The following is a 15,727-nucleotide window of genomic DNA, read 5'->3' as shown; positions in this document are numbered from 1 at the left end:
ATGAGTATAATACTACAGCATTTCCATTTTCATTATGCATTCTTCTTCCTCCTACTACTCCTGCAACTTCCAAATTTTGGTTCTTCCTTCACCAATATCACCACCGACCAGTCTGCCCTTCTTGCCATCAAATCCCATATTCTAGACCCTAACAAAATCTTGCAATCCAACTGGTCCACCGCCACTCCCGTTTGTGACTGGATCGGAGTTTTCTGTAACACTCATCGCCGTCACAAAAGAGTCACCGCCCTTGACCTCTCCTTCAAAGGCCTTGCCGGCTCCCTGCCCTCCCAAATAGGGAACCTCTCCTTCCTAGTTAAACTCGACCTCCGAAACAATAGCTTCTCCGGTCATCTACCGGAGGGGCTGTCTAAACTGCGACGCCTGAAAGTCCTAAATTCCGGCAACAACAACTTCGTCGGCAACATTCCGGCGTGGTTGGGATCTCTGAAGAAGCTCAAATTCCTGGGCCTCTATGGCTGCAGATTCTCAGGTGCCCTTCCTGTTTCATTATCAAACTTAACTGAGCTACAGTACTTTTTTCTACATGAAAGTGGCGCTATTGCCGGAAACATTCCAAATGAGTACAGCAGTCTACGCAAGATGAAGTATTTCATCCTGCGCTCTAATGGACTCGCTGCCTCTTTCCCACCCTGCGTTCTTAACTTCTCAATGCTGCAATTTTTGGATTTGAGTAACAACTCCATATCTGGACACGTTCCACTGGATATCTGCTCTCATCTACCTTCAATTTCTGGGATTTATCTATCCCACAATCAGTTGAAGGGGAAAATAGTTCCTTCAAATATCAGTGGATGTTCATTGCTCTCAGAACTTTCCTTGTCATTCAATAAGCTGGAGGGTCCAATTCCCAGAAAATTTGGCAACTCAACCTCCCTTCGAAACTTAGATCTGGATTTCAACAATTTGATGGGTACGAAGGAAGTTTATACTGATTTCACGTTATTGCATTATATTCAGAGTTGGAAGTGAAGTACTGTACGTAATTTTAATTTTAAGGTTGATGATATATATGCAGGAGAAATTCCTGACACAATAGGGAATCTTCGGCAATTGGAGTATCTTTCCGTGATGAATGCCAACTTATTTGGTGAGTACGTGTAACATACATACTATCATGCTGACTAGTCCACAATTATATATACTAAATTTCTTTCCTAAACTCCATAGTAGTTTAATCAAGAATTGTGTAAGATAACACTTAATTATCTATATCATCAAGCATTTCCTTCTTTGCCCTTAACAACGGAAGTAAATAAAGATCAATTGTTATACTATGGACCAGAGTTCATATTGCATTATGAACCCTTGTCTAAAAATTATGTGTCTGCCGTTAACACATTCTGTATTTATAGCTAACAATTTTTGTACATATAAACAAATTGAAGGCAAATAACATATTACTTACAGACACATAGCATGATAACTAAAGACACATAAATTTTTAACTGAAAATACAAAATATGTCAATTGCAGACAAGGTTGCAAAAATTGCTAGGCGCCTGGGGGCGCCTAGGTTTTTTCTTCTTTTTTTTTTAATTTAAAAAAAATAAAAAAAAATATTTTAAGTGTTAATAATTGTAAAGTGTTTAACATTGTAAGTCTTTACACTTTAATGGTTAAATATTTAATACTTATTAAGTTATTAGTTATTATTTATTAATTATTAGTGCATTACTTAGCTTATTAGTTTAATTTAGTTATTACTTATTATTTTATTAAGTTATTACTTATTAGTTATTACTTATTATTAGACTATTAGAGTATTAGTTCATACATTATAACATTAATAGTTTAAATGTTTCAGATTTATAATTTTATTTAATAATAATAATAATAATAATAATAAATAAATAAAAAACCAGCCGACCGGCCTAGGCGGCCTAGGCGCCGCCTAGTCGGCCGGCTAGGCGCCCGGCCGCGGAGGAGGCCGATTTCGGCCTTCCTCGACACGGCCAGGCGCCGCCTAGGCGCGATTTTTGCAACACTGATTGCAGACACATAAGATGTTGGTTAACATGTTGTGTCTGCAATTAACATATTATGTACCTGCAGTTAATAATTTCTGTCTGTAGGTATCATTTTATCATGTTGTGTCTATACTTACTATGTGATGTGCCTTCAATTTGTTTACATGCATAAAAACGGATTACTGCATGTACAAAATGAGTCAACTGTTGGTACATAATCTAAAGGTTATTTTTGAACCAGGATCCTAAATACAACGTAAATCTTGGTCCATGATATAATTTGCGAATAAAGAGGTTACGGGAAGTTTTTGTAACTTCCCTTGATCATCATTATTCCATAATGATAATAACAATTTAAATTATTCATTGATAAAATATTGGTAAAACCAATCAAAATTTTATATAATATTAATAAATATGATGAGACGGATACAGTAAGTAGGTCTCTTAGCTTAATTAATAACGTTTTTGCATTTTCTCCATACAATATTTTGTTTTTATGAAATAACCCAAATTTAGGGATTTTTAAACTTATTAAAACTATTTTTAATTAATTGTACTTTGGCCTCTCAATTATCGTAGTAATTTTTTAATCATTTTGAGTAAATTTAATCCCTTGAATTTTTTTAACCCACCAAATCTATTGTATTTATAATAAAATATCAGAAAATTTTTTAAATTCATTCTGATTAGTTGAGAGATTTTTAAGATTATTTAGATTTTAAATTTAAATTTAATAAATTAATACATCTCCCCAAAAATCAATTTTAATTTTAATTCATTTTTCTATTTTTATTTTTGTAGAAATAAAATAAATGAATGAAAAATATGTCTTTAAAAAGCTTGAATTGAAATATATTAAATATTTAAATGGCACTCATATTGATTTTTTTAAATTAGCTTACAATTGCATTAAAATTGGTATTACATGTTCATTAAATCACTACCTACTACGTTTTCATTATTGTAGGTTCATTAACTCATTATTGCGAGTTCAATAAGTTACTGCTATAAGTTTGATATTATTACAAGTTCATTAAATTGATACTACAAGTTCATTAAGTTATTATTATAGGTTTACGTACTACTTTAGTACTACATGTTTATTAAACAACTACTATAATTTCATTAAGTCATTATTATATAACCACTAAATTGTTACTATAGGTTCATTATGCCATTAGTGAGTAGAAGTCTACTTTTGCCTCTGGAATGCTTGCTAGGTTAAATATATACTTTCTAGCTTATATGTAATTGTTATTGGTGTAGTTTTAATTTAAGCATTCTATCACCAAATCTCTACAGGGATAATACCGCTACAAATGGGTGACCTTAACAATTTGCAGTACCTATATCTAGGTGAAAACAACTTAATAGGTTCCATCCCATCAAGAATATTCAACATTTCGGGGCTATACATAGTGTCACTTGAAGCTAATAACTTGTCTGGGAAGATACTATCAAGCTTGGAGATGAATGTACCAACTCTAATAGGAATATCTGTTGCTTTGAATAAATTGAGTGGGAATATGCCGTCATTTCTTGTGAATGCATCTAAACTTGAATTTCTAGACATATCAGTAAATGAATTCTCAGGTTTCATTCCAAGTTCTCTCGGTGATCTAAGATCGTTGGAGTCGCTGAATCTAGAAGGCAACAATTTGCATAGCCCGTTGTCATCACGATTTGATAAACGGTTGAGTTTTATTAGTTCCCTGACAAAATGCAGGAAGTTAAGGAAATTGTCCTTTAGTGAAAATTATCTAAATGGAATTCTTCCATCTTCTATAGGAAATTTTTCAAGTGAACTTGAAATTCTTGGGTTGGGAGGTTGTGAGATAATGGGAAGTATACCCCCAGAAATTGGAAATTTGAGCAACATACTAATTTTACATTTAGAGGAAAACAACTTGGAAGCATTTATTCCTACAAGCATGAAGAGGCTATCAAAGGTTCAGATATTAGCTCTTCATGGTAACAAGTTGCAAGGATCAATTCCACTAGAGCTTTGCTATCTCCTCAATTTGGGCAAGTTAGATTTGCAAAGTAATAGACTTAATGGAAAAATTCCTGATTGTCTTGGGAATATTACTTCATTAAGGTACTTTTATCTTAACTCAAACAACTTGACTTCCACCATACCTGTAAGTTTATGGAGTCTCAAAGATCTATTGGAATTGGATCTGTCTTCCAACTCAATAAATGGTTTGTTGTCTTTTGAAATTGGAAACTTGAAGTCCCTCATCCTCATGGATCTATCAGCAAATCAAATTATGGGCAATATTCCTAGCACACTCGGAGCGTTACAGATGCTACAAAATCTTTCTTTGGCAAACAATCATTTGCAAGGTTTGATTCCAAAGTCACTTGGTAACATGTTAAACTTAGTAGAATTGGATCTATCACTTAACAATTTACTTGGCGAGATTCCAAAATCATTTGAAAAGCTATTGCATCTCAAGCTTTTCAATGTTTCCTATAACAAGCTAAGTGGAGAAGTTCCTAGTGGAGGCCCTTTTGCAAACTTCACAAACCAATCTTTTATGTCAAACCAAGCATTATGTGGGCCCCCTTGGTTTCATCAGTGCACCACAACTCATCATCTTCATAAAGTAAAGAGAAAATACATTTTTATCAGTGTATTTGTTTTTCTATCAATTTCAACAATGGCAATTGTTGTAATTATTGTATTTCAAAGAAGAAAGAAGAGAACCAACAAATCATTTGAAATCGATCTACCATCACGGTGCATCCACCCAAGGATTTCATACTATGATTTGCAACGCATGACAAATGATTTTAGTGATAGCAACTTGCTTGGGAAAGGTAGCTTCAGTTCTGTTTACAAAGGAATATTGTCAAGTGGGACTTCTTGTGCTATTAAGGTGTTTGACATGGAAATACAAGGTGCACTCAAGAGTTTTGATGTAGAATGTGAAGTAATGCGTAACCTACGACATCGAAACCTTGTCCAAGTAATCAGTAGTTGCTCAAATTTAGACTTCAAGGCTTTGGTGCTCGGTTACATGCCTAATGGAAGTCTAGATAATTGGCTTCACTCAAATGAAAATTTGTTGGATATATGTCAAAGACTGGATATAATGATAGATGTGGCATCAGCACTAGAGTATCTTCACCATGATTATTTTGTACCAGTCGTTCATTGTGATTTGAAACCCAGCAATATTTTGCTGAATGAAGAAATGGTTGGTCATGTAAGTGATTTTGGGATAGCCAAGTTCCTAGATGATGAACAAAGCATGGCACATACGAAGACCTTGCCTACATTTGGGTATATTGCTCCAGGTGATCTCATATTTCAATATCTTCTTGATACTTATTTAATCATATATATTATCATCTTTAATCTTTCTTTTTTTTTTTTAGTAATGAATGGATATTATATCTTATTCACTTCTTATTTTATAGAATACGGATCTCAAGGGCTAGTATCAATTCGGAGTGACGTTTACAGCTATGGTGTTGTGTTAATAGAGACATTCACAAGGATGAAACCAAGTGATAACATTTTCTCTGGGAATTCAACCTTAAAGCGCTTAGTAGAGTCTTCGCTGCCAAATGCAATAACTCAAGTCATAGACTTGAATTTGTTGCCTCAAGATCAAATTGAAATATTCACCAAGCATGTAGAATGTGTTACTTCTATTATGAAAGTAGCATTGAGATGCTGTGAAGATGCACCCGAAGAAAGGATTAGCATGAAAGATGTTTTGGTTGCACTCAAGAAGATCAAACTTCAATTTCTTGGTAGGAATGCATTAGCTTAAACATTGAAAATAACCATATTTCATTATGGCATTGCTTGTTAAAAAAATAAAGATGGAAGATATTAGAGTTTTTCCATTACTTAATGTCTTGAATATATTATTATTAGAATAAATTTGGTGTGAGACCATCTCACCATGAAACAAATATATTTTTTAGTTAAAATATAATTTTATTATGAGCGCATAAAAAATTATTAAATTTTAACTAAATAATATTGCATGTCTTAAATGAGACGGTCTCACACAGACTTATTATTATATTTCAATAATAATAATAATTATTATTATTAGTATTATTATTATTATTTAATGAAAATGGAGGAGTCGTTTTTTTTTTACACACTGCCTATTCTTCTTTTCTTTTTTACAGAATAAAAAAAATAATTAAAAAACAAAAAAAAAGAACAGCTTCCCCATAATCCATTCTTTCACCAGTGCATTTTTGTATTCCCTATTGTTAAAAATAATTTAAGATAAATATAAACCAAACTCATTACTAAATTTACTTGCTTTCATTCTTTCATTATAAAATGTAAATACAACCAATTTCTCCAAAATTACATGACTTTGTACCTAACCTCCAAAGTCATATAATTTTGGAGAAATTGGTTGTATTTTGCATTTTATAATGAAAGAATGAAAGCAAGTAAATTTAGTAATGAGTTTGGTTTATATTTATCCTAAATTAGTTTTAACAAAAGGGAATGCAAAAATGCACAATGTGAAAGAATGGATTATGGGGAAACTGCATTTTTTTTCTGTAAAAAAAAAAAGAAAAAAGAAAAAAAAGAATAGGTAGTGTGTAAAAAAAAAAAACGACCACTCCATTTCCATTAAATTAAATAATAATAATAATAATAATAATAATAATAATAATAATAATAATAATAATAATAATAATAATAAAAAGAAAAAGAAGAAGTGAAATGTCATTTTTACCCTATTTTTAATAACCCAAACATCTATTTAACAGAGAGGGGGGGAAATAGCCACTTTAGAAATAATTGAGGGGGATAAAGTGGTTACATAAATAATATAGGGGAAAAATGTGCTATAAGCAAATAACTTAGGGGGAAAAATGTCATTTTTCTTAAATTGAAAGATATAATAGTTATGGTCTAATGAAACTGAAGAAAAAAAAAACTTATATTTTTTTGAATGTGAGGCGGGGTGGATCAAGATTTTTATTGTTTGGCTTGGCCGGCATAGCTCGACTCATATTTAATCAAGTATTGATAAATGTAATAACTCTGATCTAAAGAAATTGAAGAGCAAATATTAATTGTTTGGATTGTGAGTTGGGTCAAGATTTTTATTGTTTGGTCTATCGCAACTAATCCATATTTTAATTGGTCATTAATAAAGGTAATATTTTAAATGTTTTTAAATGTTTTGGGGGTTGGACCAATATTTTTACTGTTTGGTCTTGCCCAAACACCTATGTATTAACTGGACTAACCCAATTAAGTTTAAATCTTGAGTTCTTGACAGATGACGGGTCAATCGCAAATTATGCTATGGACCTGGGTCCACCTTACAATGTCGACCTAGGTCCAGAACGCGGTCTGGAATAACGGTGCCGTTAGTGGCACTGTTTTCTCAGTCAATGATTTTTATTATCTTTTTGTGAATATAGAGTTCAAAAATGTGAATATAGATTCAAAAATTGTGTTTTATTATTGAATATAAAGTTTTGTAATTGTGAATGTATAATTTTTTAATTGTGAATATAGAGTTAAGAAATTGTGAATATAGAGTTCAAAAATTGTGAATATAAGATTTAAAAATTATAAATATAGATAAATGAATTCTGAAGATAAACAACAAGTTAACCACAAAAGGAAATTGAGCAACATATACCAAAAATCAATACTTTAAAGAGTATTAGTGTAAATATTTTTATTAATTGAAATTTAAAAATAGAAATAGCATAGGAAATATTAGTGTAATAAATAATTTCTCATTAATATCCTACTTACAATTCACGCACGGCATCAGGCATCCCCGCTTTTTTTTTTTTTTTTAGCCTAATGAATTAAGAAACATTAGCTGCTACTAATATATGTAAAATGGTATCTTTTCTTTTTCTCTCAAATACTGTCTACTAAATCACTGAGCTAAGCCCGTGCGAACAAATGGTATCTTTTCTTAATATCGCATTAGGTAGTTTATTATAGTTAAAATAATATCATTCCCTTATATAACATTAAGCAGCTAATTCATTAAAACATAAAAAAGGTAACTTTCAAAGTTTTAGTACGTAGTTTTAACTATATAATGCACACTTAATACACCACCTTTAGTAAGCTGTGACCACTAAGCATTATATCTTTAATAATTTGTTCAAAATCAATAGAAATTTCAATGGCATACCAAAGGGCGACATGGACATGGGATGAAGAGAGGATGTTTCAGATTGCTCTATCAACCTATGTAGAAGGAACACGCAATAGATGGAAAAAGATTGCAGAGTTAATTCCTGTAAAATCAGCCAAGGATGTGGAAGAATATTATCCTATTTTGAAGGCCAATATAGAAGCCATGGAAAGTAGCTTTACTCAGTTGCAAACCAACACAAATAACAATGCTTCGTCACAGAGTAGAGAAGAGAATGAAGAAGTGGGCTCACTTTGGGATTTGGATGAATTGGTTTCATGCTCCCAAGTTTATCAAGTTTTAAATAAAAAATAATACTCCCTAATAATATAGTATTACACTATTTTCTAGTTTATTTACATTAGTCCTACGCATTATTATAACTTTTTAGTTTAGTTTAGTTCCAATTATAGGAAAGTTATGGGAGTTTATTTGTAATTTTTCTTATATTTAGTGCTTGATTGAACATGCATCAATTTTTATTATTCGAATACAATATGTTTACATACAATATCATAGCAATTTCCAGTAATTATGCATAATTGATTTCGATCAGTATAATTTATTGTTATATGATGTTATAGAAAAAAAATCTTAAATCTAAGTTATTAATCTATCGTTCTTATTCTATTATGTTTGTCTTAATTATTCTGGTGTTAAGAAAATTAATACCATTAATAGTTTATAGGTTCTTGCTTGTGTCCTTTATAACAAAATACATGTTAGGCCGACAACAAAACAATATTGATTTGTTTCATAATACAATTTAACTAATCTTATGTTTCACTAGTAATTGTATGGTGCAGAATATTATAAATTAAATACTCATAAATAGCGAAATGTTTTTAAGAAGGAACAAGATTGCTGTTAGATCTCTGAAACCCTTTAACGNGTAAAATGGTATCTTTTCTTTTTCTCTCAAATACTGTCTACTAAATCACTGAGCTAAGCCCGTGCGAACAAATGGTATCTTTTCTTAATATCGCATTAGGTAGTTTATTATAGTTAAAATAATATCATTCCCTTATATAACATTAAGCAGCTAATTCATTAAAACATAAAAAAGGTAACTTTCAAAGTTTTAGTACGTAGTTTTAACTATATAATGCACACTTAATACACCACCTTTAGTAAGCTGTGACCACTAAGCATTATATCTTTAATAATTTGTTCAAAATCAATAGAAATTTCAATGGCATACCAAAGGGCGACATGGACATGGGATGAAGAGAGGATGTTTCAGATTGCTCTATCAACCTATGTAGAAGGAACACGCAATAGATGGAAAAAGATTGCAGAGTTAATTCCTGTAAAATCAGCCAAGGATGTGGAAGAATATTATCCTATTTTGAAGGCCAATATAGAAGCCATGGAAAGTAGCTTTACTCAGTTGCAAACCAACACAAATAACAATGCTTCGTCACAGAGTAGAGAAGAGAATGAAGAAGTGGGCTCACTTTGGGATTTGGATGAATTGGTTTCATGCTCCCAAGTTTATCAAGTTTTAAATAAAAAATAATACTCCCTAATAATATAGTATTACACTATTTTCTAGTTTATTTACATTAGTCCTACGCATTATTATAACTTTTTAGTTTAGTTTAGTTCCAATTATAGGAAAGTTATGGGAGTTTATTTGTAATTTTTCTTATATTTAGTGCTTGATTGAACATGCATCAATTTTTATTATTCGAATACAATATGTTTACATACAATATCATAGCAATTTCCAGTAATTATGCATAATTGATTTCGATCAGTATAATTTATTGTTATATGATGTTATAGAAAAAAAATCTTAAATCTAAGTTATTAATCTATCGTTCTTATTCTATTATGTTTGTCTTAATTATTCTGGTGTTAAGAAAATTAATACCATTAATAGTTTATAGGTTCTTGCTTGTGTCCTTTATAACAAAATACATGTTAGGCCGACAACAAAACAATATTGATTTGTTTCATAATACAATTTAACTAATCTTATGTTTCACTAGTAATTGTATGGTGCAGAATATTATAAATTAAATACTCATAAATAGCGAAATGTTTTTAAGAAGGAACAAGATTGCTGTTAGATCTCTGAAACCCTTTAACGTTTTCCACGTGCAAGATCCAATGAACACAATAAAACATATGAAAATGGACAATACATGTGATAAATAAGAAACATTAATTACATAATATATTAAAATTATTGTTAAAAGCAAACAAACAAAGGAATCCTACTCATCACGCACCTACATATTTACATAATGCATAATTTATAAATCAAAACAACTGAATCCCTTCTGCAGCATAATTAATTAAGTACCACAATTATTTTAAAATACATTTTAAAAAATTATTATTATTATTATTAATATTATTATTAAAGGTCATAAAAGACTAAGCCAGATCATGTTAGGAGTTATGATGTAAAACAAGCAAACAACAATTCAACAAGAATTTAGATGGAAGAAACTAATAAACAATGATTATTTTTGTTTGTTCGTAGAATTCTTTTTTGCTTGCAACATTGGTTCAAGACGTTTATTAGATGTAGAATTACCATCACCAGTAAACCATTAAAACTAAAAAGTTTAAATTAATAAATAACAATCTGCATGCCCCAATTAGAAACAAAAATTATTATTAGTTTCTAATTTAAAAATAAAAAATATGATTAGGTATCCAAAAATACTGATTTTTTTTTTAAACAAAACCAGACTTAATATATTAAGCAAAGAAAAAATTGCAGACAAGAAGGCGGCGGCCGGCGGGACAAGGAATTAGTCGCTCGTGCCAACACATAAGCTAAATTAGGTAATCCAAGATTTCTAATCTTATCTTTAAACCACTATACCAATCAACATTAGTTATCTATTTCGAAAAATCACTATATCAATCCACATTATGTACCAATCCAGATTAACTAGGTATCCGGAGATAACTAATCTTATCTCTAGACCACTATACCAACCTAATTAGGTATCTCGAGATACCTAATATTATCTCTATCTATACCACTATACCAATCTACATTATATTATTATATCAACTCACACTAGTTATCCTGAGATACCTAATCTTATCTCTATCTATACCACTATACCAATCTACATTATATTATTATATCAACTCACACTAGTTATCCTGAGATACCTAATCTTATCTCTATACCAATCCACAATTAGTATCAATACAGATTATATTCTATACCAATCCACAATTAGTATCAATACAGATTATATTCTGAGATACTAATCTAAATCACTATACCAATACATATTAGGTATCTCAAAATACCTAATCTTGTCTTTAGACCATTACACATATTCACATTACTAGCATTATTATTCATAGAATTAATTCTATATTTAAATTTTTTAATAGATTCAAAAACAAAAGATGGAGTGTTGATCTTTAAAAAGTTTATTAAAATGTAAAAGCAATTATTTACAATTTTTTTAGTTTATGAAAATTAAAAATAATAATAAAATAAGGAGGATTTAAAAAAAAATTGTAATAATTGAAATAGTAATTACTCAAATCTTAGTATCCATAGCATCAACGCGAGATCCCATCGTCATCATGTCCCTAAACTCCTCGAAATCTATCATCCCGTTGCCGTCGCGATCGACGCCGCTGATCATATTCCGGCAATCGGCGATGGAGCAATCGTCGCCGAGGCTGTGCAACACGTTCTGGAGCTCGTCGGCGGAGATGGAGCCGTTTTTATCGATGTCGAAGACGGAGAAGGCGTCCTTGAGATCGCGCAAAATCTCCTCGGAGTCGATGCCCTGCGTGTTGAGCTCGACGAACTCTCGGAGATCGATGAAGCCGTCGCCGTCGCCGTCGACCTCGCGGATCATCGCCTTCAGCTCCTCCTCCGTCGCCACGTGGCCCAGGCTGCCCATGATGGACCCCAGCTCCGACCACGAGATCTTGCCGTCCCCGTTGACGTCGAATTTGTTGAACACCTGCTCCAGCTCATCCTCCAGGCGCGCCCGCGAGTTAAACGACGACGTTCTCGAGATTACGGGTCCGCCATTATTCTCGCTAGGGCTCTCCCGCGGCTTCTTCTTGCAGAAGAGAGATATGAATCCCATATCATCAAATATTTTAGGTTTTTTTTGTTCTTTTGGATAAGATTGGGATAATAATTTGAGAGAAAATAATATATGGAAGAGTGGATTTTGGATTGGATAGAGGTAGAAGGAGAAGGATGTGGCAAAATTGTAGAAACTTTTGTTTTTGGGATGATTTGAGAGAAGAAGATGGAATTGAAGAGATCGAGTGAAAGGTCCAATGAAAATGAGAATTAGTTAGAACAAAGAGGAGGCTTTATAGGATTCTACAACTTCACTATTTCACATCACAGCACTTATTTTTTTTGGTGCGCACATCACAACACTTATTAATTGTATAAGATAAGATATATGATCCCTGATTCCCCCCCTTTTTTTTTTCCTACTTTACCATCTATTATATTGATTATTTTATCTAAATACAATGTATTTTGTCCATGTAAATATTAGTAACGGACCGTTAACTATTTATTATTCTTAACCTACTCATCGATTTTTATAAATAAGGTCTAAAGTTTGAACTCCATCCCAATCAAAATTGACATTAGTCCTGTTTGGTAAATGTTTGTTAGCTTATTGGGTTAAAATGTATAGTTAATTGATAGAGTTAATATCTCCATTGGTCCCCCGAGTATTAGCGATATACCAGTGGTGGTCCCTCGTCTTTAAAACGACCAGGACTCATCCTCTGTCATTTTCAAAATAACCACCCGTGGTCCTCAAAAGGCTAATATTAGCTGATTGTAAAAAAGTGTTTGGTAAATTAGCTGTTAGCTGATAGCTGTTTGATATAATTTCTTTCCTCAAAAGGCTAATTGAAAAGGTTGCTTTGGGTAGTCTTTTGAAATTTAGTATTTTGGAGTTACAAAAAACTTATTAACCAAACACTTATATTGATTTTTTAACCAAGTCAACAACTAATAATGGTCAAATAAGCCAAAATTGGATAAACTAATTATTTACCAAACAAGGCCATAATTATTAAACATATACTATGAGTATGTTAGAGTGTATTAAAAATACAATATAAAATTTAACAGAGCTTTGGTCATTTAATTAGAATCATGCATTGGGCATTAATAACACGGTACACCTAATTTACATTATATATTATGAGAAACTATGCCTAGTATATATTATGAGAAGTTATGTCTATTAATTTATTATGAGGATTTGGTTGTGTTTTTTAAGGTGCACTGCGTTAAATTGCACTAAAATTGAAGTGAAGCACACCATGAAACTAGATCAAATCAAGAATTTATTTCTGTTGGGAGTGACAACAGAAAGCATGGATCATGCCAATTAATAGTGTTCTATGTTGCAAAAACTATGATTGGGGACTATCCAGTGCTTCCCCTTAAAAATGTTATTGCACCCGTTAATTCAATATTTCTACCACATGTCATAGTGTGAGCATAAATATAATATGTGCAATCCAACTATCAGCTTAGGCTTTTAGTTGAGATGGAGCACATGCTTTAATTTGATATCAGAGCCATGCATAAGGTCATGGGTTCGAATCTCCGCGTCACCCACAAAAAGAGAATTCCACGTGTTGCTTGGTTGGAAATCCACCGAACCCACCGCACACGTTGAGGGGGCGTGTGAGCATATAGTTATGCATTCTTGAAATATTTACTTTTATAAAAAAAATTGATAATCTTGCATTATATACGCCAAGATACCGGATAATACTTTGATAGATTCTAAAACATTAATTAAAAAATACACATTGAGTTTCCTCAAAAAAAAAAAAAAATACACATTGAGCATTACATTATTCGCACAATGCGTGTGATAACTAGTATCCTATAAAAGTTGTGTTAAAAAAGTTTTTATTTAAAATCTATACAAATATGTTGTATTATATATTATAGGGATAAGGGTCAAATAGACCCTCAAACTATATTGATTTGTGCAAATAGGCCCTCCAACTTCAAAAAGTTCCCACTAGAATTTCGACGAACATCCGACGAGTGAAGCAACACCGGCGGCCATTGTATTCTACCGGAGAAGGCAACCTGACTTCTCCGGCAGTGGAGCCATCTCCGTCGAACATAGATTGTGACCAAACTGGTCTCCATCTCTATTCGATGGAGACTGAGACCAAAACTGGTTTCCATCTCCAGTCGAACGGTGATGGAGACCAAAGGTGTGGTTTATGTCCATTATTACTTGTAACGCACATATTTATGTCCCTACTTATATTTTCCGTTATAGTTGTATATATATATATATATATATATATATATATATATATATATATAGAGAGAGAGAGAGAGAGAGAGAGAGAGAGAGAGAGTTAGGATCATATGAGATCATTTGTTTAGGTAAGATTATGAGATCAGATCTTCTGCATCCATTTAATAATTTAATAGTCTAGATTGATTTACGATGCTAAGTTGAAGTGTGTACGAACGGTAATAAAATGAGTGCGAATGGTGATGAAGTGTGTGCGGACGGTGATTAAATGTGTGCAAACGGTGATTAAATGTGTGCGAACGGTGATTAATGTACAAGATTTGATCTCAAAATTTTTTAATATAATGGTCTAGATTGATTAAGATTCCAAGTTGAAGTGTGTGTGAACGATGATTAAATGTGTGCAAACGAAGTGTGTGTGACAATCAATCTAAGCCATTAAAAAGTATTACATGGATGCACAAGATGTGATCTCACAATCTTACCTAAGCAAGTGGTCTCACTGGAACCCTACCCTATATATATATATATATATATATACACACATACATACTTGTATCTTCTTTGTAAAGGTGTGGTTCTAATGAAAAGCTCTCCCTTTTCTCCTGACTCATATTACTTTGTATATCTACTATCTACTGTTAACAATTCACCGATTAGGAGCAACAAACCAATTTCAACACGTTATCAGTACGCTCACTACTTCTCCGGTGAACGATATGCTTGTTAATTTACATGCCTAATTGTTCAAATTAAATTGCTCATAGATTGCATATTTATACTATGAATTTCTATGAATATGGAATATGCATGCTTTACTATTCTCATAAATATACATGCAATTTGTATTGGTATATGCAATTTTTGAATGAATGTTGGTATATGTTGTTATATATACATACATTTTTTTCAGTAGATCGTATAAATTTTCGAATGAAAAAAAAAAAACTCTTTTTTGTTTAGATAATCTAAAAAGGATTCTCGAACTCTAATTCTTCATTTCTTTGTATAATTTTTAAATACTTATTATATTATATGAATGAATTAAATTGAGATTGAAGTTATAAAAGCAAAGCTAAATTTGTACAAAGGAGATAAATATATAGTAAAAGTCAAATTAAAAAAATTTGTTATATGAAAAACAAATCTAGTGTAATGAAATAAGTATACTAAAAATCCTTATACACACTGGCGGATCCAGCATGGGGGCTGCCCCCACTCACCCCACCCCCATATAGCCCTTGAATATACATATATATATATATATATATATATATATATATATATATATATATATATATAT

General features: G+C 31.8%; 4 protein-coding genes across 4 annotated transcripts; 3 read left to right on the top strand and 1 right to left on the bottom strand.

Moving 5' to 3' along the window:
• On the top strand, positions 1-993 carry LOC116004711 (receptor-like protein 33). Its single transcript, XM_031244870.1, has one exon. It carries the CDS (start codon positions 1-3, stop codon positions 991-993), a length of 993 nt encoding a protein of 330 aa, XP_031100730.1.
• Positions 994-3,313: 2,320 nt separating this feature from the next.
• On the top strand, positions 3,314-5,779 carry LOC116004710 (receptor kinase-like protein Xa21). Its single transcript, XM_031244869.1, has 2 exons — positions 3,314-5,297; positions 5,421-5,779. Exons 1-2 carry the CDS (start codon positions 3,314-3,316, stop codon positions 5,777-5,779), a joined length of 2,343 nt encoding a protein of 780 aa, XP_031100729.1.
• Positions 5,780-8,143: 2,364 nt separating this feature from the next.
• On the top strand, positions 8,144-9,674 carry LOC116004709 (dnaJ homolog subfamily C member 2-like). Its single transcript, XM_031244867.1, has 2 exons — positions 8,144-8,327; positions 9,340-9,674. Exons 1-2 carry the CDS (start codon positions 8,144-8,146, stop codon positions 9,672-9,674), a joined length of 519 nt encoding a protein of 172 aa, XP_031100727.1.
• Positions 9,675-11,679: 2,005 nt separating this feature from the next.
• Positions 11,680-12,508, bottom strand: LOC116004708 (probable calcium-binding protein CML25). The gene has a single exon (XM_031244866.1). The coding sequence runs from the start codon at positions 12,241-12,243 to the stop codon at positions 11,680-11,682; it is 564 nt and encodes a 187-aa protein (XP_031100726.1). The 5' UTR covers positions 12,244-12,508.
• Between the last annotated feature and the right edge of the window lie 3,219 nt (positions 12,509-15,727).

Source organism: Ipomoea triloba, chromosome 14, assembly GCF_003576645.1.
Source record: "Ipomoea triloba cultivar NCNSP0323 chromosome 14, ASM357664v1".
In the NCBI taxonomy this organism is placed as follows: Eukaryota; Viridiplantae; Streptophyta; class Magnoliopsida; order Solanales; family Convolvulaceae; genus Ipomoea; species Ipomoea triloba.
Note: the sequence above shows the minus strand (reverse complement) of the source record. Positions and strands in the feature narration are given on the sequence as shown.